This window comes from Eucyclogobius newberryi, unplaced genomic scaffold (genome assembly GCF_026437365.1).
Source record: "Eucyclogobius newberryi isolate DKJ021-1_F unplaced genomic scaffold, fEucNew1.0.hap1 SCAF_1, whole genome shotgun sequence".
NCBI classification, from domain to species: Eukaryota; Metazoa; Chordata; class Actinopteri; order Gobiiformes; family Gobiidae; genus Eucyclogobius; species Eucyclogobius newberryi.
Genome location: NW_027315723.1, coordinates 290,282 through 316,349, shown reverse-complemented (window position 1 = coordinate 316,349; position 26,068 = coordinate 290,282). Strand labels below are relative to the sequence as shown.

Genomic DNA, 26,068 nt, shown 5'->3' with positions numbered 1-26,068 from the left:
CGTCTGTTTGAATCTCGTCTGTTTGAATCTCGTCTGTTTGAATCTCGTCTGTTTGAATCTCGTCTGTTTGAATCTCGTCTGTTTGAATCTCGTCTGTTTGAATCTCGTCCGTTTGAATCTCGTCTGTTTGAATCTCGTCCGTTTGAATCTCGTCCGTTTGAATCTCGTCCGTTTGAATCTCGTCTGTTTGAATCTCGTCTGTTTGAATCTCGTCTGTTTGAATCTCGTCTGTTTGAATCTCGTCTGTTTGAATCTCGTCTGTTTGAATCTCGTCTGTTTGAATCTCGTCCGTTTGAATCTCGTCCGTTTGAATCTCGTCCGTTTGAATCTCGTCCGTTTGAATCTCGTCTGTTTGAATCTCGTCTGTTTGAATCTCGTCTGTTTGAATCTAGTCTGTTTGAATCTCGTCCGTTTGAATCTCGTCTGTTTGAATCTCGTCCGTTTGAATCTCGTCCGTTTGAATCTCGTCCGTTTGAATCTCGTCCGTTTGAATCTCGTCTGTTGTGCATCGTAGGCACCGCTCAGAGGATGGACATGTTCGTAGGAGACGTGTCGTCGTACACACTTCACAACCTGCTGACCGGGACGACCTACGACCTCAGCGTGACGGCCGTGTACTCAGGAGGAGTGAGTGCCCCCCTGGACGGACAGGGAACTACACGTACGTCCCTGAGTCTCCCTGTGTGTCAGATGCCCTCCCTGTGTGTCAGGTGCCCTCCCTGTGTGTCAGGTGCCCTCCCTGTGTGTCAGGTGCCCTCCCTGTGTGTCAGGTGCCCTCCCTGTGTGTGTCAGGTGCCCTCCCTGTGTGTCAGGTGCCCTCCCTGTGTGTGTCAGGTGCCCTCCCTGTGTGTGTCAGGTGCCCTCCCTGTGTGTCAGGTGCCCTCCCTGTGTGTGTCAGGTGCCCTCCCTGTGTGTGTCAGATGCCCTCCCTGTGTGACTTGTATTTTTTGCAGTGTACTTGAACGTGACGAGCGTCGAGACCTACAACGTCGGCCACGACTCGTTCTGCATCAAATGGGCCCCGCACCGAGCGGCCACGTCCTACAGGATCAAACTGGACCCCATCGACCGTGAGTCCTGGTTTAGTCCTGGTTTAGTCCTGGTTTAGTCCTGGTTTAGGCCTGGTTTAGACCTGGTTTAGTCCTGGTTTAGTCCTGGTTTAGGCCTGGTTTAGGCCTGGTTTAGTCCTGGTTTAGTCCTTATTTAGTCCTGGTTTAGACCTGGTTTAGTCCTGATTTAGTCCTGGTTTAGACCTGGTTTAGTCCTGATTTAGGCCTGGTTTAGACCTGGTTTAGACCTGGTTTAGTCCTGGTTTAGTCCTGGTTTAGGCCTGGTTTAGTCCTGGTTTAGACCTGGTTTAGTCCTGGTTTAGTCCTTATTTAGTCCTGGTTTAGACCTTATTTAGTCCTGGTTTAGACCTGGTTTAGTCCTGATTTAGTCGCACATTGATGACATCACAGAGGGATTCAGCTCTACTTCCTGTCATTTTTCCAAAAGTTTTAGAATTAGACATTTTAAAACCAGGAGAACCTTAAGATGGACTTTAAAGTCTGCTCTGATTGGCTGAGTGGCTCTGATCTCTGCTCTGATTGGCTGAGTGGCTCTGATCTCTGCTCTGATTGGCTGAGTGGCTCTGATCTCTGCTCTGATTGGCTGAGTGGCTCTGATCTCTGCTCTGATTGGCTGCTTGTGTCCCTGTGTCTTTAGCTAACAGTCTGGGGGAGCAGGAGGTCACCATCCCGGCTGGACTCCCTCAGTACTGCTTTGACGGACTTTCCTCGGACGCTCTGTACCGAGCCACGGTCTTCGTCCAGACCCCAAACCTGGAGGGCCCCGGGGTCAGCGCCAAAGAGCGAACACGTGAGTCACACGGACACATACGCCTCTGTTTGTTTCAGGAAGGGTCATCTTTTATTTACTTTATCTGTTTCAGTGGTGAAGTCGACCCCAGTACCAACTCTGCCCCCGACTCCAGCTCCTCCTCCAACCATCCCCCCAGGATGGGCCGGTACTGCTCTAGACCTGCTTTAGTCCTGGTTTAGTCCTGGTTTAGTCCTGGTTTAGTCCTGGTTTAGTCTTGGTTTGGACCTGGTTTAGACCTGATTTACACCTGGTTTACACCTGGTTTATTCCTGGTTTAGACCTGATTTAGTCCTGGTTTAGACCTGATTTAGTCCTGGTTTAGACCTGATTTACACCTGGTTTAGACCTGGTTTAGTCCTGGTTTAGTCCTGGTTTAGTCTTGGTTTGGACCTGGTTTAGACCTGGTTTAGTCCTGGTTTAGACCTGATTTAGACCTGGTTTGGACCTGGTTTGGACCTGGTTTAGACCTGGTTTAGTCCTGGTTTAGACCTGGTTTAGTCCTGGTTTAGTCCTGGTTTATTCCTGGTTTAGACCTGATTTAGTCTTGGTTTAGACCTGGTTTAGTCCTGGTTTAGTCCTGGTTTAGTCCTGGTTTAGTCCTGGTTTAGTCTTGGTTTGGACCTGGTTTAGACCTGGTTTAGTCCTGGTTTAGACCTGGTTTAGTCCTGGTTTAGACCTGATTTACACCTGGTTTAGACCTGGTTTAGTCCTGGTTTAGTCCTGGTTTAGTCTTGGTTTAGTCCTGGTTTAGACCTGATTTAGTCTTGGTTTAGACCTGGTTTAGTCCTGGTTTAGTCCTGGTTTAGTCCTGGTTTAGTCTTGGTTTAGTCTTGGTTTGGACCTGGTTTAGACCTGGTTTAGTCCTGGTTTAGACCTGGTTTAGTCCTGGTTTAGACCTGATTTAGACCTGGTTTGGACCTGGTTTAGTCCTGGTTTAGTCCTGGTTTAGTCCTGGTTTAGTCTCGGTTTTGACCTGGTTTTCTTGTGTACTTCAGTGTGTAAAGGAGCCAAAGCAGACTTGGTGTTCCTGATCGACGGCTCCTGGAGCATCGGCGAGGAGAGCTTCACTAAAGTCGTTCAGTTTGTGTCGTCTGTGATCGGAGCCTTCGACGTCGTCGGCCCGTCCGGCACGCAGGTAAAACCAGACTAAAAACACTACAGACGTGTCAGACGCAGGTAAAACCAGACTAAAAACACTACAAACGTGTCTGACGCAGGTAAAACCAGACTAAAAACACTACAGACGTGTCAGACGCAGGTAAAACCAGACTAAAAACACTACAAACGTGTCTGACGCAGGTAAAACCAGACTAAAAACACTACAAACGTGTCTGACGCAGGTAAAACCAGACTAAAAACACTACAGACGTGTCAGACGCAGGTAAAACCGGACTAAAAACCCTACAAACGTGTCAGACGCAGGTAAAACCAGACTAAAAACACTACAAACGTGTCAGACGCAGGTAAAACCAGACTAAAAACACTACAAACGTGTCAGACGCAGGTAAAACCAGACTAAAAACACTACAAACGTGTCTGACGCAGGTAAAACCAGACTAAAAACACTACAAACGTGTCTGACGCAGGTAAAACCAGACTAAAAACACTACAGACGTGTCAGACGCAGGTAAAACCAGACTAAAAACACTACAAACGTGTCTGACGCAGGTAAAACCAGACTAAAAACACTACAAACGTGTCAGACGCAGGTAAAACCAGACTAAAAACACTACAAACGTGTCTGACGCAGGTAAAACCAGACTAAAAACACTACAAACGTGTCTGACGCAGGTAAAACCAGACTAAAAACACTACAGACGTGTCTGACGCAGGTAAAACCAGACTAAAAACACTACAGACGTGTCAGACGCAGGTAAAACCAGACTAAAAACACTACAAACGTGTCAGACGCAGGTAAAACCAGACTAAAAACACTACAGACGTGTCAGACGCAGGTAAAACCAGACTAAAAACACTACAGACGTGTCAGACGCAGGTAAAACCAGACTAAAAACACTACAGACGTGTCAGACGCAGGTAAAACCAGACTAAAAACACTACAAACGTGTCAGGCGCAGGTAAAACCAGACTAAAAACACTACAAACGTGTCTGACGCAGGTAAAACCAGACTAAAAACACTACAAACGTGTCTGACGCAGGTAAAACCAGACTAAAAACACTACAAACGTGTCTGACGCAGGTAAAACCAGACTAAAAACACTACAAACGTGTCTGACGCAGGTAAAACCAGACTAAAAACACTACAAACGTGTCTGACGCAGGTAAAACCAGACTAAAAACACTACAGACGTGTCAGACGCAGGTAAAACCAGACTAAAAACACTACAAACGTGTCAGGCGCAGGTAAAACCAGACTAAAAACACTACAAACGTGTCTGACGCAGGTAAAACCAGACTAAAAACACTACAAACGTGTCTGACGCAGGTAAAACCAGACTAAAAACACTACAAACGTGTCTGACGCAGGTAAAACCAGACTAAAAACACTACAAACGTGTCTGACGCAGGTAAAACCAGACTAAAAACACTACAAACGTGTCAGACGCAGGTAAAACCAGACTAAAAACACTACAAACGTGTCTGACGCAGGTAAAACCAGACTAAAAACACTACAGACGTGTCAGACGCAGGTAAAACCAGACTAAAAACACTACAAACGTGTCTGACGCAGGTAAAACCAGACTAAAAACACTACAAACGTGTCTGACGCAGGTAAAACCAGACTTAAAACACTACAAACGTGTCTGACGCAGGTAAAACCAGACTAAAAACACTACAAACGTGTCTGACGCAGGTAAAACCAGACTAAAAACACTACAAACGTGTCTGACGCAGGTAAAACCAGACTAAAAACACTACAAACGTGTCTGACGCAGGTAAAACCAGACTAAAAACACTACAAACGTGTCAGACGCAGGTAAAACCAGACTAAAAACACTACAAACGTGTCTGACGCAGGTAAAACCAGACTAAAAACACTACAGACGTGTCTGACGCAGGTAAAACCAGACTAAAAACACTACAGACGTGTCAGACGCAGGTAAAACCAGACTAAAAACACTACAAACGTGTCAGACGCAGGTAAAACCAGACTAAAAACACTACAAACGTGTCTGACGCAGGTAAAACCAGACTAAAAACACTACAAACGTGTCTGACGCAGGTAAAACCAGACTAAAAACACTACAAACGTGTCAGACGCAGGTAAAACCAGACTAAAAACACTACCAACGTGTCAGACGCAGGTAAAACCAGACTAAAAACACTACAAACGTGTCTGACGCAGGTAAAACCAGACTAAAAACACTACAAACGTGTCAGACGCAGGTAAAACCAGACTAAAAACACTACAAACGTGTCAGACGCAGGTAAAACCAGACTAAAAACACTACAAACGTGTCAGACGCAGGTAAAACCAGACTAAAAACACTACCAACGTGTCAGGCGCAGGTAAAACCAGACTAAAAACACTACCAACGTGTCAGACGCAGGTAAAACCAGACTAAAAACACTACAAACGTGTCTGACGCAGGTAAAACCAGACTAAAAACACTACAAACGTGTCAGACGCAGGTAAAACCAGACTAAAAACACTACAAACGTGTCAGACACAGGTAAAAACAGACTAAAAACACTACAAACGTGTCAGACGCATGTGAAACCAGACTAAAAACAGCATAAACTTTTCAGACGCAGATAAAACCAAACTAAAAACAGCATAAATGTGTCAAATGCAGGTAAAACCAGACTAAAAACCCTACAAACGTGTCAGACGCAGGTAAAACCAGACTAAAAACACTACAAACGTGTCAGACGCAGGTAAAACCAGACTAAAAACACTACAAACGTGTCTGACGCAGGTAAAACCAGACTAAAAACACTACAAACGTGTCTGACGCAGGTAAAACCAGACTAAAAACACTACAAACGTGTCTGACGCAGGTAAAACCAGACTAAAAACACTACAAACGTGTCTGACGCAGGTAAAACCAGACTAAAAACACTACAAACGTGTCTGACGCAGGTAAAACCAGACTAAAAACACTACAAACGTGTCTGACGCAGGTAAAACCAGACTAAAAACACTACAAACGTGTCAGACGCAGGTAAAACCAGACTAAAAACACTACAGACGTGTCAGACGCAGGTAAAACCAGACTAAAAACACTACAGACGTGTCAGACGCAGGTAAAACCAGACTAAAAACCCTACAAACGTGTCAGACGCAGGTAAAACCAGACTAAAAACACTACAAACGTGTCAGACGCAGGTAAAACCAGACTAAAAACACTACAAACGTGTCAGACGCAGGTAAAACCAGACTAAAAACACTACAGACGTGTCAGACGCAGGTAAAACCAGACTAAAAACACTACAAACGTGTCAGGCGCAGGTAAAACCAGACTAAAAACACTACAAACGTGTCTGACGCAGGTAAAACCAGACTAAAAACACTACAAACGTGTCTGACGCAGGTAAAACCAGACTAAAAACACTACAAACGTGTCTGACGCAGGTAAAACCAGACTAAAAACACTACAAACGTGTCAGACGCAGGTAAAACCAGACTAAAAACACTACAAACGTGTCTGACGCAGGTAAAACCAGACTAAAAACACTACAGACGTGTCAGACGCAGGTAAAACCAGACTAAAAACACTACAAACGTGTCTGACGCAGGTAAAACCAGACTAAAAACACTACAAACGTGTCTGACGCAGGTAAAACCAGACTAAAAACACTACAAACGTGTCTGACGCAGGTAAAACCAGACTAAAAACACTACAAACGTGTCTGACGCAGGTAAAACCAGACTAAAAACACTACAAACGTGTCTGACGCAGGTAAAACCAGACTAAAAACACTACAAACGTGTCTGACGCAGGTAAAACCAGACTAAAAACACTACAAACGTGTCAGACGCAGGTAAAACCAGACTAAAAACACTACAAACGTGTCTGACGCAGGTAAAACCAGACTAAAAACACTACAGACGTGTCTGACGCAGGTAAAACCAGACTAAAAACACTACAGACGTGTCAGACGCAGGTAAAACCAGACTAAAAACACTACAGACGTGTCAGACGCAGGTAAAACCAGACTAAAAACACTACAAACGTGTCTGACGCAGGTAAAACCAGACTAAAAACACTACAAACTTTTCTGACGCAGGTAAAACCAGACTAAAAACACTACAAACGTGTCAGACGCAGGTAAAACCAGACTAAAAACACTACAAACGTGTCAGACGCAGGTAAAACCAGACTAAAAACACTACAAACGTGTCTGACGCAGGTAAAACCGGACTAAAAACACTACAAACGTGTCAGACGCAGGTAAAACCAGACTAAAAACACTACAGACGTGTCAGACGCAGGTAAAACCAGACTAAAAACACTACAAACGTGTCAGACGCAGGTAAAACCAGACTAAAAACACTACAAACGTGTCAGACGCAGGTAAAACCAGACTAAAAACACTACCAACGTGTCAGGCGCAGGTAAAACCAGACTAAAAACACTACCAACGTGTCAGACGCAGGTAAAACCAGACTAAAAACACTACAAACGTGTCTGACGCAGGTAAAACCAGACTAAAAACACTACAAACGTGTCAGACGCAGGTAAAACCAGACTAAAAACACTACAAACGTGTCAGACACAGGTAAAAACAGACTAAAAACACTACAAACGTGTCAGACGCATGTGAAACCAGACTAAAAACAGCATAAACTTTTCAGACGCAGATAAAACCAAACTAAAAACAGCATAAATGTGTCAAATGCAGGTAAAACCAGACTAAAAACCCTACAAACGTGTCAGACGCAGGTAAAACCAGACTAAAAACACTACAAACGTGTCAGACGCAGGTAAAACCAGACTAAAAACACTACAAACGTCTCTGACGCAGGTAAAACCAGACTAAAAACACTACAAACGTGTCTGACGCAGGTAAAACCAGACTAAAAACACTACAAACGTGTCTGACGCAGGTAAAACCAGACTAAAAACACTACAAACGTGTCTGACGCAGGTAAAACCAGACTAAAAACACTACAAACGTGTCTGACGCAGGTAAAACCAGACTAAAAACACTACAAACGTGTCTGACGCAGGTAAAACCAGACTAAAAACACTACAAACGTGTCTGACGCAGGTAAAACCAGACTAAAAACACTACAAACGTGTCAGACGCAGGTAAAACCAGACTAAAAACACTACAAACGTGTCAGACGCAGGTAAAACCAGACTAAAAACACTACAGACGTGTCAGACGCAGGTAAAACCAGACTAAAAACACTACAGACGTGTCAGACGCAGGTAAAACCAGACTAAAAACACTACAGACGTGTCAGACGCAGGTAAAACCAGACTAAAAACACTACAAACGTGTCAGGCGCAGGTAAAACCAGACTAAAAACACTACAAACGTGTCTGACGCAGGTAAAACCAGACTAAAAACACTACAAACGTGTCTGACGCAGGTAAAACCAGACTAAAAACACTACAAACGTGTCTGACGCAGGTAAAACCAGACTAAAAACACTACAAACGTGTCAGACGCAGGTAAAACCAGACTAAAAACACTACAAACTTGTCTGACGCAGGTAAAACCAGACTAAAAACACTACAGACGTGTCAGACGCAGGTAAAACCAGACTAAAAACACTACAAACGTGTCTGACGCAGGTAAAACCAGACTAAAAACACTACAAACGTGTCTGACGCAGGTAAAACCAGACTAAAAACACTACAAACGTGTCTGACGCAGGTAAAACCAGACTAAAAACACTACAAACGTGTCTGACGCAGGTAAAACCAGACTAAAAACACTACAAACGTGTCTGACGCAGGTAAAACCAGACTAAAAACACTACAAACGTGTCTGACGCAGGTAAAACCAGACTAAAAACACTACAAACGTGTCAGACGCAGGTAAAACCAGACTAAAAACACTACAAACGTGTCTGACGCAGGTAAAACCAGACTAAAAACACTACAGACGTGTCTGACGCAGGTAAAACCAGACTAAAAACACTACAGACGTGTCAGACGCAGGTAAAACCAGACTAAAAACACTACAGACGTGTCAGACGCAGGTAAAACCAGACTAAAAACACTACAAACGTGTCTGACGCAGGTAAAACCAGACTAAAAACACTACAAACGTGTCTGACGCAGGTAAAACCAGACTAAAAACACTACAAACGTGTCAGACGCAGGTAAAACCAGACTAAAAACACTACAAACGTGTCAGACGCAGGTAAAACCAGACTAAAAACACTACAAACGTGTCTGACGCAGGTAAAACCAGACTAAAAACACTACAAACGTGTCAGACGCAGGTAAAACCAGACTAAAAACACTACAGACGTGTCAGACGCAGGTAAAACCAGACTAAAAACACTACAAACGTGTCAGACGCAGGTAAAACCAGACTAAAAACACTACAAACGTGTCTGACGCAGGTAAAACCAGACTAAAAACACTGCCAACGTGTCCTTACAGGCGCAGAAACTAAGACTTGTGTTTTGTGCAGGTGTCGTTTGTGCAGTATAGCGACGACGCAAAGACCGAGTTCAGACTGAACGCCTACAAGGACAAAGGCGTCGCCATGGCAGCGCTGCACCACATCCCCTACCGAGGCGGGAACACCAAAACAGGTATTGACCCTGTTTTTGCCAGTGTATGACATTTGACCCTGTTTTGCTTGGTCAGTGTTTGGCCCGGTCAGTGTTTGGCCCGGTCAGTGTTTGGCCCGGTCAGTGTTTGGCCCGGTCAGTGTTTGGCCCGGTCAGTGTTTGGCCCGGTCAGCGGTTCTCAAAGCCGTGTTCTGACCGTCAGGTGTGGCCCTCAAACACACGTATGAAAAGGCGTTCTCGGTGGAAAACGGGATGAGGAGGAACGTGCCCAAAGTGGTGGTGGCGATCACAGACGGACGATCTCAGGACGACGTGAAGACCAACGCTGCCAAGCTCCAGCACGCGGGTAAATGACACACAACATGCGGCTAAATGACACACAACATGCGGCTAAATGACACACAACATGCGGCTAAATGACACACAACATGCGGCTAAATGACACACAACATGCGGCTAAATGACACACAACATGCGGGTAAATGACACACAACATGCAGGTAAATGACACACAACATGCGGCTAAATGACACACAACATGCGGCTAAATGACACACAACATGCGGGTAAATGACACACAACATGCGGGTAAATGACACACAACATGCGGCTAAATGACACACAACATGCGGGTAAATGACACACAACATGCGGGTAAATGACACACAACACGCGGGTAAATGACACACAACATGCGGGTAAATGACACACAACATGCGGGTAAATGACACACAACATGCGGGTAAATGACACACAACATGCGGCTAAATGACACACAACATGCGGGTAAATGACACACATGCGGGTAAATGACACACAAAACAGGTAAATGACACACAACACAGGTAAATGACACACAACATGCAGGTAAATGACACAAAACATGTGGGTAAATGACACACAACATGCGGGTAAATGACACACAACATGCGGCTAAATGACACACAACATGCGGGTAAATGACACACAACATGCGGCTAAATGACACACAACATGCGGGTAAATGACACACAACATGCGGGTAAATGACACACAACACGCGGGTAAATGACACACAACACGCGGGTAAATGACACACAACATGCGGGTAAATGACACACAACATGCGGGTAAATGACACACAACATGCGGCTAAATGACACACAACATGCGGGTAAATGACACACATGCGGGTAAATGACACACAAAACAGGTAAATGACACACAACACAGGTAAATGACACACAACATGCAGGTAAATGACACAAAACATGTGGGTAAATGACACACAACATGCGGGTAAATGACACACAACATGCGGCTAAATGACACACAACATGCGGGTAAATGACACACAACATGCGGCTAAATGACACACAACATGCGGGTAAATGACACACAAAACAGGTAAATGACACACAACATGCGGGTAAATGACACACAACACAGGTAAATGACACACAAAACAGGTAAATGACACACAACACAGGTAAATGACACACAACATGCAGGTAAATGACACACAACACGCGGGTAAATGACACACAACATGCGGCTAAATGACACACAACATGCGGCTAAATGACACACAACATGCGGGTAAATGACACACAACATGCGGGTAAATGACACACAACACAGGTAAATGACACACAACATGCGGCTAAATGACACACAACATGCGGCTAAATGACACACAACATGCGGGTAAATGACACACAACACAGGTAAATGACACACAAAACAGGTAAATGACACACAACATGCGGGTAAATGACACACAACACAGGTAAATGACACACAACATGCAGGTAAATGACACACAACACAGGTAAATGACACACAAAACAGGTAAATGACACACAACATGCGGGTAAATGACACACAACACAGGTAAATGACACACAAAACAGGTAAATGACACACAACATGCGGGTAAATGACACACAAAACAGGTAAATGACACACAACACGCGGGTAAATGACACACAACACGGGTAAATGACACACAACAACAACAAAATGCGGGTAAATAATTCAATGATTTTCAACTTGTCACGCCCAAAATCACAACAGCAGTTTCCTCGAGGGCGACAGTGAAAAACAGATTAGACAATGTTTATAGGGACTTGTCCCAGCGTCCTGTGTCCTTAGACAAATGTCCCAGCATCCCTTAGACACATGTCCCAGCGTCCTGTGTCCTTAGACACATGTCCCAGCGTCCTGTGTCCTTAGACACATGTCCCAGCGTCCTGTGTCCTTAGACACATGTCCCAGCGTCCTGTGTCCTTAGACACATGTCCCAGCGTCCTGTGTCCTTAGACACATGTCCCAGCGTCCCGTGTAGTAGTAGTTTTAGTAGTTGTAATAGTAGTAGTAATATTAGTAATAGAAGTAATCGTAGTAATAGGATTACTTCTATTAGGATTAGCTTCTGAAGAGTGCAGACGCTTTCTTGCTCGCTCCAGCTTGCTATTGCTGCTTTCCTTATTTCTAGTAGTAGTAGTAGTAGTACTAGTATTAATAGTAGTAGTAGAGGTAGTAGTAGTAGTAGTAGTAGTAGTAGTAGTAGTAGTAGTAGTAGTAGTAGTAGTAGAAGTAGAGGTAGTAGTAGTAGTAGTAGTAGTAGTAGTAGTAGTAGAAGTAGAGGTAGTAGTAGTAGTAGTAGTAGTAGTAGTAGTAGTAGTAGTAGTAGTAGTAGGTCGGTGTAATCCCTCATTGGTCCAGGCGTGTTCCATAGTAGAAAAAGCTTCAGTTGTTTCATCTGGACTCAGTTTGAAAAAATAGACGTTTCGACTCTCATCCAAGAGTCATTGTCAATAAAAGAATTTAGGTCGAGAACTCGGATATTAATACTGTTCTGTGGTAAGACCCACCCATTGGGAGGAGCCTTCCTGAAGTAGAAAGAGTTGTTTGTTTCAACAGAAACTCCCCCTTGTATCTACCGAGCCTATTCAGAATCTTAATGGGCTATTAGAATCCTCTTTGTCTTTGTGAGACCCTGGCTCAACCACCCTGAGGACCTGATTAGCATCTAAATGTCCTGCTTCACCTCACCGTCCAAGCCTCTAATCACTCGTTTGAAGACGGTGAGGTGAAGGTTTTAAGCAGGGAGAAAAGATGGTTTGAAAGAGGAGTCAAGGAAGCTATTTTTGTTAAAAAAGAAAGACCTTCTTTAAACAGAAATGGAGGGCTAAGGTTTAATCTTCCTGTTATTTATAATGAGTTACTGAACCCCTGGAAAGGTAGAGGACCAGGACCAGGACATTTAGATGCTAATCAGGTCCTCAGGGTGGTTGAGCCAGGGTCTCACAAAGACAAAGAGGATTCTAATAGACCATTAAGATTCTGAATAGGCTCGGTAGATACAAGGGGGGAGTTTCTGTTGAAACAAACAACTCTTTCTACTTCAGGAAGGCTCCTCCCAATGGGCGGGTCTTACCACAGAACAGTATTAATATCCGAGTTCTCGACCTAAATTCTTTTATTGACAATGACTCTTGGATGAGAGTCGAAACGTCTATTTTTTCAAACTGAGTCCAGATGAAACAACTGAAGCTTTTTCTACTATAGTAGTAGTAGTAGTAGTAGTAGTAGTAGTAGTAGTAGTAGTAGTAGTAGTAGTAGTAGTAGTAGTAGTAGTAGTAGTAGTAGTAGTAGTAGTAGTAGTAGTAGTAGTAGTAGTAGTAGTAGTAGTAGTAGTAGTAGTACTGCGCAAGTTCTTTACTTGTTTTATTTTCCTGATTCTTTAGTTGTAATCACATTACAAGCCTGTACTTTCAGATTTCCTTTGAATTAAGTTTTGACTCCCATTAACTTTTTTCCCATTTTCAGTAATCATCATTCCTGTCCAGATTATCTTTCTTAGTTTTACTTCTTATGAAGTAATATTACATATCTTCTATTAACTTCTCATTCAACTTAATTTACTACATTTTATATCAGTTCTTAGTAACAGAGTGTGGTTGGAATTCAAGGAGAATGACTCATGAACCGTAGTGTGTTTCCTACGTGGCAAGCTTCAAGGTCATGAACCGTAGTGTGTGTTACGGCAGTTTCCTGTAAACAATGATCAAGTAAAGAGTAACCAGGCAATAACTTGAAGCAGAAACAGAGTCTCTCGGTCTCTCTCAAAAGGTGGAAGTTTATTCACGTGCACAGTGGATAAACACCCTCACTCTCCCTAAGACAAGTTCGTTCTGTCCCTACCTAACTTTACAAGTTACAAAGTACACCTTTTATAGGTGGTAACAAACATAACATAATCACAACCCAAATCAGCTCAAAAAGAGATAGACCAGACTATCACGTTTGTGACGGTTCCAGCTCTCTCTTCAGAGGTTTAATCTAAGACCATTTCCACACTGAATCTGGTCCTGACGCATTAATTGATGATTAAGAGGCGCCGGACAGTAGATATTCAGTATAATCAGGACCTCATATTCTTATCCCATCTGCACAGGAGAACAACAAAGATATTAATTCCGTGACATGTCATGGCCTAAAACAACATTAGAATGACATGACATGACCCATTTTCTGCCATTACATGTGTTTCCTACATGGCAATCTTCTAGATCAAACCTATTGCCTGATCCGGCCACGTACTGGAGGCTCCAGAAATACAGAACATTTTAGACTCCTAAATCCTTCCACCTAAAGCCTTAATGAGATGGTCTCTCAATCTACTTCAACAAAGACAAGTTTGTGGTAACACCGGTTGGTCAAGTCCGAGGTGCTGGGTAGTAGTAGTAGCAGTAGCAGTAACAGTAGTAGTAGTAGTAGTAGCAGTAGCAGTAGCAGTAGTAGCAGTAGCAGTAGTAGCAGTAGCAGTAGCAGTAGTAGCAGTAGCAGTAGCAGTAGTAGTAGTAGCAGTAGCAGTAACAGTAGCAGTAGTAGCAGTAGCAGTAGCAGTAGTAGCAGTAGCAGTAGTAGCAGTAGCAGTAGCAGTAGTAGCAGTAGCAGTAGCAGTAGTAGCAGTAGCAGTAGTAGCAGTAGCAGTAGCAGTAGCAGTAGCAGTAGTAGTAGTAGCAGTAGCAGTAGTAGTAGTAGCAGTAGCAGTAGTAGCAGTAGCAGTAGCAGTAGTAGTAGTAGCAGTAGCAGTAACAGTAGTAGTAGTAGCAGTAGCAGTAGCAGTAGTAGCAGTAGCAGTAGTAGCAGTAGCAGTAGCAGTAGTAGTAGTAGCAGTAGCAGTAGCAGTAGTAGCAGTAGCAGTAGCAGTAGTAGTAGTAGCAGTAGCAGTAACAGTAGCAGTAGTAGCAGTAGCAGTAGCAGTAGTAGCAGTAGCAGTAGTAGCAGTAGCAGTAGCAGTAGTAGCAGTAGCAGTAGCAGTAGTAGTAGTAGCAGTAGCAGTAACAGTAGCAGTAGTAGCAGTAGCAGTAGCAGTAGTAGCAGTAGCAGTAGCAGTAGTAGTAGTAGCAGTAGCAGTAACAGTAGCAGTAGTAGCAGTAGCAGTAGCAGTAGTAGCAGTAGCAGTAGTAGCAGTAGCAGTAGTAGCAGTAGCAGTAGCAGTAGTAGCAGTAGCAGTAGTAGCAGTAGCAGTAGCAGTAGCAGTAGTAGTAGTAGCAGTAGCAGTAGCAGTAGTAGCAGTAACAGTGCTCTCTGTCAGGCTACAGCGTGTTTGCCATCGGCGTGGCGGACGTGGACTTCTCGGAGCTGCAGCAGATCGGCTCCAAACCGAGCGACCGTCATGTTTTTGTGGTGGACGACTTCGACGCCTTCGACACCATCAAAGAGAACCTGATCACCTTCATTTGTGAGACCTCCACTTCCTGTGAGTACAGAGGCAAACAGGAAGCCGCCACTCAGACCCTTTCACACTAAAAGCCTGTGTTTCCTCCGCAGCCTGCCCGCTCATCTTCCTCAACGGCTTCACTTCTCCAGGTGAGTGACCGTCATCGTTCAGGTCACTTCTCCTGACCCTCCGACACGCAGCCGTTCAAGTGACTTTGGGTCTGTTTGTCCCTGTTTGTCCCTGTTTGTCCCTGTTTGTCCCTGTTTGTCCCTGCAGGCTTCCATATGATGGAGGCCTTCAACCTGACGGAGAAGACCTACAGCTACCAGAGCGGCGTCTCCATGGAACCGGGATCCTTCAACAGCTACACGTCCTACAGACTGCACAAGAACGCCTACATCTCACAGCCGTCCTCGTGAGTCTGAACCGGGAACCGGGACTGACCGGGGACTGAACCGGGACTGAACCGGGATTGTATCGGGACTGGACCGAGACTACCTGGGACTGGACTGAGACTGGACTGAGACTGGACCGGGACTGGACCGGGACTGAACCGGGACTGGACCGGTACTGAACCGGGACTGGCCCGGGACTGACCGGGGACTGAACCGGGACTGGCCCGGGACTGACCGGGGACTGAACCGGGACTGGACCGAGATTGAATCGGGACTGGACCGAGACTACCTGGGACTGGACTGAGACTGGACTGAGACTGGACCGGGACTGGACCGGGACTGAACCGGGACTGGACCAAGACTACCCGGGACTGGACCGAGACTGGACCGGTACTGAACCGGGACTGGCCCGGGACTGACCGGGGACTGAACCGGGACTGGCCCGGGACTGACCGGGGACTGAACCGGGACTGGACCGAGATTGAATCGGGACTGGACCGAGACTACCTGGGACTGGACTGAGACTGGACTGAGACTGGACCGGGACTGGACCGGGACTGAACCGGGACTGAACCGGGACTGAACCGGGTTTGGACTGGGACTGGACCGGGACTGAACCGGGTCTGGACTGGGACTGGACCAGGATTCTGGGTGGTTTTCCCTCCCATTTATTATTCCCACCCAGAATAATAAATATAATCATTCTTTTGCACTTAATGACACATAAACTGAAACAGGCCCCAGGGCAGCAGCACATGTGCCGCCTGTGCCGCAGCAGCACATGTGCCGCCTGTGCCACACGGAGGGTGAAGCTCACTCTAATGTCCTTCTGCTTCAGAGACATCCACCCTGACGGCCTGCCCAGCACCTACACCCTGATCCTGCTGCTGCGCCTGCTCCCGGACTCTCCCTCTGAGGCCTTTGACCTGTGGCAAGTGTCCAGCAAGGACCACAAGCCAGAGACCGGCCTCACCGTGGACCGTGAGTCCTGGGGGACGAGGGGAGGACGGGGAGGACGGGGGAGGATGGTTCAGACCTGGTTCAGTTCTGGTTCAGCCTTCATACTCTTATGGTCTCCTCTGCGTCTCCTTCAGCCTTCATGCTCTCATGGTCTCCTCTGCGTCTCCTTCAGCCTTCATGCTCTCATGGTCTCCTCTGCGTCTCCTTCAGCCTTCATACTCTTATGGTCTCCTCTGCATCTCTACTTCAGTCTTCATGCTCTTATGGTCTTCTCTGCATTTCCTTCAGCCTTTGTGCTCTTATGGTCTCCTCTGCGTCTCCTTCATACTCTTATGGTCTCCTCTGCATCTCTACTTCAGTCTTCATGCTCTTATGGTCTTCTCTGCATTTCCTTCAGCCTTTGTGCTCTTATGGTCTCCTCTGCGTCTCCTTCATACTCTTATGGTCTCCTCTGCGTCTCCTTCAGCCTTTGTGCTCTTATGGTCTCCTCTGCGTCTCCTTCATACTCTTATGGTCTCCTCTGCGTCTCCTTCAGCCTTCATACTCTTATGGTCTCCTCTGCGTCTCCTTCAGCCTTCATGCTCTCATGGTCTCCTCTGCGTCTCCTTCATACTCTTATGGTCTCCTCTGCATCTCTACTTCAGCCTTCATGCTCTCATGGTCTCCTCTGCATCTCTACTTCAGTCTTCATGCTCTTATGGTCTTCTCTGCATTTCCTTCAGCCTTTGTGCTCTTATGGTCTCCTCTGCGTCTCCTTCATACTCTTATGGTCTCCTCTGCGTCTCCTTCAGCCTTTGTGCTCTTATGGTCTCCTCTGCGTCTCCTTCATACTCTTATGGTCTCCTCTGCGTCTCCTTCAGCCTTTGTGCTCTTATGGTCTCCTCTGCGTCTCCTTCAGCCTTCATGCTCTCATGGTCTCCTCTGCGTCTCCTTCAGCCTTCATACTCTTATGGTCTCCTCTGCGTCTCCTTCAGCCTTCATGCTCTCATGGTCTCCTCTGCGTCTCCTTCAGCCTTCATACTCTTATGGTCTCCTCTGCGTCTCCTTCAGCCTTCGTGCTCTTATGGTCTCCTCTGCATCTCTCCTTCAGTCTTCATGCTCTTATGGTCTTCTCTGCATTTCCTTCAGCCTTTGTGCTCTTATGGTCTCCTCTGCGTCTCCTTCAGCCTTCATGCTCTCATGGTCTCCTCTGCGTCTCCTTCAGCCTTCGTGCTCTTATGGTCTCCTCTGCATCTCCTTCAGCCTTCATGCTCTCATGGTCTCCTCTGCGTCTCCTTCAGCCTTCATGCTCTCATGGTCTCCTCTGCGTCTCCTTCAGCCTTCATGCTCTCATGGTCTCCTCTGCGTCTCCTTCATACTCTTATGGTCTCCTCTGCATCTCTACTTCAGTCTTCATGCTCTTATGGTCTTCTCTGCATTTCCTTCAGCCTTTGTGCTCTTATGGTCTCCTCTGCGTCTCCTTCATACTCTTATGGTCTCCTCTGCGTCTCCTTCAGCCTTTGTGCTCTTATGGTCTCCTCTGCGTCTCCTTCATACTCTTATGGTCTCCTCTGCGTCTCCTTCAGCCTTCATACTCTTATGGTCTCCTCTGCGTCTCCTTCAGCCTTCATGCTCTCATGGTCTCCTCTGCGTCTCCTTCAGCCTTCGTGCTCTTATGGTCTCCTCTGCATCTCTCCTTCAGTCTTCATGCTCTTATGGTCTTCTCTGCATTTCCTTCAGCCTTCGTGCTCTTATGGTCTCCTCTGCATCTCTCCTTCAGTCTTCATGCTCTTATGGTCTTCTCTGCATTTCCTTCAGCCTTTGTGCTCTTATGGTCTCCTCTGCGTCTCCTTCAGCCTTCATGCTCTCATGGTCTCCTCTGCGTCTCCTTCAGCCTTCATACTCTTATGGTCTCCTCTGCGTCTCCTTCAGCCTTCATGCTCTCATGGTCTCCTCTGCGTCTCCTTCAGCCTTCGTGCTCTTATGGTCTCCTCTGCATCTCTCCTTCAGTCTTCATGCTCTTATGGTCTTCTCTGCATTTCCTTCAGCCTTTGTGCTCTTATGGTCTCCTCTGCGACTCCTTCATGCTCTTATGGTCTTCATGCTCTTATGGTCTCCTCTTATGGTCTCCTTCAGCCTCCTCTCAGACGATCTCCTTCTACAACAAAGACCAGAGCGGAGAGATTCAGACGGTGAAGTTCGATAGCGACGCTGTGAAAAGAATCTTCCACGGCAGCTTCCACAAGGTGGCGACAAACTCAACAACAACACACAAAACCAAACAACACACAACCACACAATCACACAATACAAAACCACACTACACACAAAACCACACTACACACAATACACAAAACCACACAACACACAACCACACAGCACACAACCACACAATCACACAATACAAAACCACACAACACACAAAACCACACAACACACAACCACACAATCACACAATACAAAACCACACAACACAAACCCACACAACACAAACCCACACAACACACAACCACACAACCACACAACACAGAAATACCACACAACACACAAAACCACACAACACACAAAACCACACAACACAAAACCACACAGCACACAGAACCACACAACACACACAACCACAAAACCACACAACACAACCACACAACACACAAAACCACACAACACAACCACACAACACACAAAACCACACAGAACCACACAACACACAACACACACAACCACACAACACACAAAACCACACAACACAACCACACAACACACAAAACCACACAACACATAACCACACAACACATAACCACACAACACATAACCACACAACACATAACCACACAACACATAGCCACACAACACGTTACCACACAACACATAACCACACAACACATAACCACACAACACATAACCACACAACACGTAACCACACAACACGTAACCACACAACACGTAACCACACAACACGTAACCACACAACACGTAACCACACAACACATAACCACACAACACGTAACCACACAACACGTAACCACACAACACGTAGCCACACAACACATAACCACACAACACATAACCACACAACACATAACCACACAACACATAACCACACAACACATAGCCACACAACACATAGCCACACAACACATAACCACACAACACATAGCCACACAACACATAACCACACAACACATAACCACACAACACATAACCACACAACACATAACCACACAACACATAACCACACAACACATAACCACACAACACATAGCCACACAACACATAGCCACACAACACATAACCACACAACACGTAACCACACAACACGTAACCACACAACACATAACCACACAACACATAACCACACAACACATAACCACACAACACATAACCACACAACACATAGCCACACAACACGTAACCACACAACACGTAACCACACAACACGTAACCACACAACACATAACCACACAACACATAGCCACACAACACATAGCCACACAACACATAAACACACAACACATAACCACACTAGTCTATTGTCATGTTTGTTTGTCCGCGCAGCTCATGTTTTGGGTCGAATGTCAGCTTTTTTCACTTGCTCTAAACTTCTGGATGTTGTGACGTTGTCGTGAACTGTAAAGTGTGTGTGTGTGTGTCAGTTGTGTGACAGTCCTTTGTGTGACAGTAGTTTGTGTGTTTGTCTCCAGCTGCACGTGATGGTGTCGGCAACGTCGGTGAAGCTGAACGTCGACTGTCAGGAAGTGAGCGAGAAGGAGCTGAAGGAGGCGGGAAACACCTCCTCAGACGGATACCAGGTCCTGGGCAAGATGAGCAAGAGCATCGGCTCCGAGGGCCAGTCAGCCACAGTGAGTAGGACCTGCTCTAAGCACCGTGAGCTCCTGCTACAGTGAGTAGGACCTGCTCCAAGCACCGTGAGCTCCTGCCACAGTGAGTAGGACCTGCTCTAAGCACCGTGAGCTCCTGCCACAGTGAGTAGGACCTGCTCTAAGCACCGTGAGCTCCTGCTACAGTGAGTAGGACCTGCCCTAAGCACCGTGAGCTCCTGCTACAGTGAGTAGGACCTGCCCTAAGCACCGTGAGCTCCTGCTACAGTGATAGGACCTGCTCTAAGCACCGTGAGCTCCTGCTACAGTGAGTAGGACCTGCCCTAAGCACCGTGAGCTCCTGCTACAGTGAGTAGGACCTGCCCTAAGCACCGTGAGCTCCTGCTACAGTGATAGGACCTGCTCTAAGCACCGTGAGCTCCTGCCACAGTGAGTGGGACCTGCCCTAAGCACCGTGAGCTCCTGCTACAGTGAGTAGGACCTGTTCTAAGCACCGTGAGCTCCTGCCACAGTGAGTAGGACCTGCTCTAAGCACCGTGAGCTCCTGCCACAGTGAGTGGGACCTGTTCTAAGCACCGTGAGCTCCTGTCACAGTGAGTAGGACCTGTTCTAAGCACCGTGAGCTCCTGCTACAGTGAGTAGGACCTGTTCTAAGCACCGTGAGCTCCTGTTACAGTGAGTGGGACCTGCCCTAAGCACCGTGAGCTCCTGCCACAGTGATAGGACCTGTTCTAAGCACCGTGAGCTCCTGCTACAGTGAGTAGGACCTGCTCTAAGCACCGTGAGCTCCTGTCACAGTGAGTAGGACCTGCCCTAAGCACCGTGAGCTCCTGCCACAGTGATAGGACCTGTTCTAAGCACCGTGAGCTCCTGCTACAGTGATAGGACCTGTTCTAAGCACCGTGAGCTCCTGCCACAGTGAGTAGGACCTGTTCTAAGCACCGTGAGCTCCTGTTACAGTGAGTGGGACCTGCCCTAAGCACCGTGAGCTCCTGCTACAGTGAGTGGGACCTGCTCTAAGCACCGTGAGCTCCTGTCACAGTGAGTAGGACCTGCTCTAAGCACCGTGAGCTCCTGTCACAGTGAGTAGGACCTGTTCTAAGCACCGTGAGCTCCTGTTACAGTGAGTGGGACCTGCCCTAAGCACCGTGAGCTCCTGTTACAGTGAGTAGGACCTGCCCTAAGCACCGTGAGCTCCTGCCACAGTGAGTAGGACCTGTTCTAAGCACCGTGAGCTCCTGCTACAGTGAGTGGGACCTGTTCTAAGCACCGTGAGCTCCTGCTACAGTGAGTAGGACCTGCTCTAAGCACCGTGAGCTCCTGCCACAGTGAGTAGGACCTGCTCTAAGCACCGTGAGCTCCTGCTACAGTGATAGGACCTGCTCTAAGCACCGTGAGCTCCTGCTACAGTGATAGGACCTGTTCTAAGCACCGTGAGCTCCTGCCACAGTGAGTAGGACCTGTTCTAAGCACCGTGAGCTCCTGCCACAGTGAGTAGGACCTGTTCTAAGCACCGTGAGCTCCTGTTACAGTGAGTGGGACCTGTTCTAAGCACCGTGAGCTCCTGCTACAGTGAGTGGGACCTGCTCTAAGCACCGTGAGCTCCTGTCACAGTGAGTAGGACCTGCTCTAAGCACCGTGAGCTCCTGTCACAGTGAGTAGGACCTGTTCTAAGCACCGTGAGCTCCTGTTACAGTGAGTGGGACCTGCCCTAAGCACCGTGAGCTCCTGCCACAGTGAGTAGGACCTGCTCTAAGCACCGTGAGCTCCTGCCACAGTGAGTAGGACCTGCTCTAAGCACCGTGAGCTCCTGCTACAGTGAGTAGGACCTGCTCTAAGCACCGTGAGCTCCTGCCACAGTGAGTGGGACCTGTTCTAAGCACCGTGAGCTCCTGCTACAGTGAGTAGGACCTGCTCTAAGCACCGTGAACTCCTGCTACAGTGAGTAGGACCTGCTCTAAGCACCGTGAGCTCCTGCTATGGCGCCTGATCTCGGATATGAATCACGCTACAGCAGAAAAGTCTAGTAAATCCCATAATACAAGTCCCGCCCACATGTTCCTGCTCCGTGTCCAGCTCTAGAGTTATTCCTCACATCTTCTGCTAAACCTTCTTTTGTCCGTAACGCTGTGTCTTATATTGAAACCGTCTGTGTTGTGTCTCATTGTTGTGTCTCATTGTTGTGTCTCATTGTTGTCTCTCATTGTTGTGTCTCATTGTGGTGTCTCATTATTGTGTCTCATTGTTGTGTCTCATTGATGTGTCTCATTGTGGTGTCTCATTGTTGTGTCTCATTGATGTGTCTCATTGTTGTGTCTCATTGTGGTGTCTCAGTGTTGTGTCTCATTGTGGTGTCTCAGTGTTGTGTCTCATTGTTGTCTCTCATTGTTGTCTCTCATTGTTGTGTCTCATTGTTGTGTCTCATTGTTGTGTCTCATTGTGGTGTCTCATTGGTGTCTCTCATTGTTGTGTCTCATTGTTGTGTCTCATTGATGTGTCTCATTGTGGTGTCTCATTGATGTGTCTCATTGTTGTGTCTCATTGTTGTGTCTCATTGTGGTGTCTCAGTGTTGTGTCTCATTGTTGTGTCTCATTGTTGTCTCTCATTGTTGTGTCTCATTGTTGTGTCTCATTGGTGTCTCTCATTGTTGTGTCTCATTGTTTTGTCTCATTGTTGTGTCTCATTGTTGTGTCTCATTGTTTTGTCTCATTGTTGTGTCTCATTGGTGTCTCTCATTGTTGTGTCTCATTGATGTGTCTCATTGTTGTGTCTCATTGTTGTGTCTCATTGTGGTGTCTCAGTGTTGTGTCTCATTGTTGTGTCTCATTGTTGTCTCTCATTGTTGTGTCTCATTGTTGTGTCTCATTGGTGTCTCTCATTGTTGTGTCTTTGTTTTGTCTCATTGTTGTGTCTCATTGTTGTGTCTCATTGTTTTGTCTCATTGTTGTGTCTCATTGTTGTGTCTCATTGTTGTGTCTCATTGTTGTCTCTCATTGTTGTGTCTCATTGTGGTGTCTCATTATTGTGTCTCATTATTGTGTCTCATTGTTGTGTCTCATTGTTGTGTCTCATTGTTGTCTCTCATTGTTGTGTCTCATTGTTGTGTCTCATTATTGTGTCTCATTGTTGTGTCTCATTATTGTGTCTCATTATTGTGTCTCATTATTGTGTCTCATTATTGTGTCTCATTATTGTGTCTCATTGTGGTGTCTCATTATTGTGTCTCATTGTTGTGTCTCATTATTGTGTCTCATTGTTGTGTCTCATTGTTGTGTCTCATTATTGTGTCTCATTGTTGTGTCTCATTGTTGTGTCTCATTATTGTGTCTCATTGTTGTGTCTCATTGTTGTGTCTCATTGTTGTGTCTCATTGTTGTGTCTCATTGTTGTGTCTCATTGTTGTGTCTCATTATTGTGTCTCATTGTTGTGTCTCATTATTGTGTCTCATTGTTGTGTCTCATTGTTGTGTCTCATTGTTGTACTTTGGGTGACGTGTCTTGTGCTTTTCGGTTTGATTCTAGTTCCAGCTACAGATGTTTGACATGGTTTGCAGTTTGGCCTGGAACAGTCGCGATCGCTGCTGTGACCTTCCGTCCACGGTGAGTAGAAGCACCTCCACGTTCTCCTCACACCCACACTTTTCTTCTTCTGAACCTTTCGTCCACGGTGAGAAGAAGCACCTCCACGTTCTCCTCAGCTCTGACCTTGGCTCAGTTTGGCCGAAGCCTGGAGAGAGATTCAGCTTTATCTGTGAAAGTCTGAACTGAGATGTTCCTCTGAGCTCCTGACCAGCGTTTACGCGGCGCTCACAGAGTAATCAGACTTCACAGAGTAATCAGACTTCACAGAGTAATCAGACTACAATATCAGTTTTACATCATAAACACAAACTCAGCTCAAACGGAGAGGAACCTTCTCTTCTGCTCTGACTCAATGAACAGAAACTCTTACAGTGGAAAAGGCTCGTTGAGGTCCAGCTTCAGGTCCAGCTTCAGGTCCAGCTTCAGGTCCAGCTTCAGGTCCAGGTCCAGCTTCAGGTCCAGCTTCAGGTCCAGCTTCAGGTCCTGGTCCAGCTTCAGGTCCTGGTCCAGCTTCAGGTCCAGGTCCAGCTTCAGGTCCAGGTCCAGGTCCAACTTCAGGTCCTGGTCCAGCTTCAGTTCCAGCTTAAGGTCCAGCTTCAGATCCAGGTCCAGCTTCAGGTTCAGCTTCAGGTCCAGGTCCAGCTTCAAGTCCAGCTTCAGATCCAGGTCCAGCTTCAGGTCCAGCTTCAGGTCCAGCTTCAGGTCCAGGTCCACGTCCAGCTTCAGGTCCAGCTTCAGGTCCAGCTTCAGGTCCAGGTCCAGCTTCAGGTCCAGCTTCAGGTCCAGGTCCAGGTCCAGCTTCAGGTCCAGCTTCAGGTCCAGCTTCAGGTCCAGGTCCAGCTTCAGGTCCAGGTCCAGCTTCAGGTCCAGGTCCAGGTCCAGCTTCAGGTCCTGGTCCAGCTTCAGGTCCAGCTTCAGGTCCAGCTTCAGATCCAGCTTCAGATCCAGGTCCAGCTTCAGGTCCAGCTTCAGGTCCAGGTCCAGCTTCAGGTCCAGCTTCAGATCCAGGTCCAGCTTCAGATCCAGGTCCAGCTTCAGGTCCAGCTTCAGGTCCAGCTTCAGATCCAGGTCCAGCTTCAGGTCCAGCTTCAGGTCCAGGTCCAGCTTCAGGTCCAGCTTCAGGTCTAGGTCCAGCTTCAGGTCCAGCTTCAGGTCCAGCTTCAGGTCCAGCTTCAGATCCATGTCCAGCTTCAGATCCAGGTCCAGCTTCAGGTCCAGCTTCAGATCCAAGTCCAGCTTCAGGTCCAGCTTCAGATCCAGGTCCAGCTTCAGGTCCAGCTTCAGGTCCAGGTCCAGCTTCAGGTCCATCTTCAGATCCAGGTCCAGCTTCAGGTCCAGCTTCAGGTCCAGGTCCAGCTTCAGGTCCATCTTCAGATCCAGGTCCAGCTTCATATCCAGGTCCATCTTCAGGTCCAGCTTCAGATCCTGGTCCAGCTTCAGATCCAGGTCCATCTTCAGGTCCAGCTTCAGGTCCACGTCCAGCTTCAGGTCCAGCTTCAGGTCCAGCTTCAGGTCCAGGTCCAGCTTCAGATCCAGGTCCAGCTTCAGGTCCAGCTTCAGGTCCAGCTTCAGGTCCAGGTCCAGCTTCAGGTCCAGCTCCAGCTCCAGGTCCAGGTCCATGTCCAGCTTCAGGTCCAGCTTCAGGTCCAGCTTCAGGTCCAGCTTCAGTTCCAGCTTCAGGGTCCAGGTCCAGGTTCAGGTCCAGCTTCAGGTCCAGCTTCAGGTCCAGCTCCAGCTCCAGGTCCAGGTCCATGTCCAGCTTCAGGTCCAGCTTCAGGTCCAGCTTCAGGTCCAGCTTCAGTTCCAGCTTCAGGGTCCAGGTCCAGGTTCAGGTCCAGCTTCAGGTCCAGCTTCAGGTCCAGCTTCAGGTCCAGGTCCAGCTTCAGGTCCAGCTTCAGGTCCAGGTCCATGTCCAGCTTCAGGTCCAGCTTCAGGTCCAGCTTCAGGTCCAGCTTCAGTTCCAGCTTCAGGGTCCAGGTCCAGGTTCAGGTCCAGCTTCAGGTCCAGCTTCAGGTCCAGCTTCAGGTCCAGCTTCAGGTCCAGGTCCAGCTTCAGGTCCAGCTTCAGGTCCA

At 47.1% G+C, this 26,068-nt stretch overlaps 1 protein-coding gene across 2 annotated transcripts in view; it reads left to right on the top strand.

Annotated features, from left to right (window-relative positions):
- Window positions 1-519: 519 nt before the first annotated feature.
- Window positions 520-26,068, top strand: part of LOC140352314 (collagen alpha-1(XII) chain-like) — a 53,561-nt gene continuing 28,012 nt past the window's right edge. For both annotated transcript variants that reach the window (XM_072439759.1, XM_072440156.1), the window contains exons 1-14: window positions 520-661; window positions 954-1,070; window positions 1,708-1,860; window positions 1,934-2,008; window positions 2,859-2,998; window positions 9,425-9,548; window positions 9,730-9,873; window positions 15,115-15,279; window positions 15,351-15,389; window positions 15,517-15,655; window positions 16,474-16,616; window positions 18,711-18,820; window positions 20,276-20,434; window positions 23,937-24,014. In XM_072439759.1, the coding sequence (XP_072295860.1) occupies window positions 529-661; window positions 954-1,070; window positions 1,708-1,860; window positions 1,934-2,008; window positions 2,859-2,998; window positions 9,425-9,548; window positions 9,730-9,873; window positions 15,115-15,279; window positions 15,351-15,389; window positions 15,517-15,655; window positions 16,474-16,616; window positions 18,711-18,820; window positions 20,276-20,434; window positions 23,937-24,014 (1,719 nt within the window). In that variant the 5' untranslated portion in view covers window positions 520-528. The remainder of the gene's footprint in view (window positions 662-953; window positions 1,071-1,707; window positions 1,861-1,933; window positions 2,009-2,858; window positions 2,999-9,424; window positions 9,549-9,729; window positions 9,874-15,114; window positions 15,280-15,350; window positions 15,390-15,516; window positions 15,656-16,473; window positions 16,617-18,710; window positions 18,821-20,275; window positions 20,435-23,936; window positions 24,015-26,068) is intronic.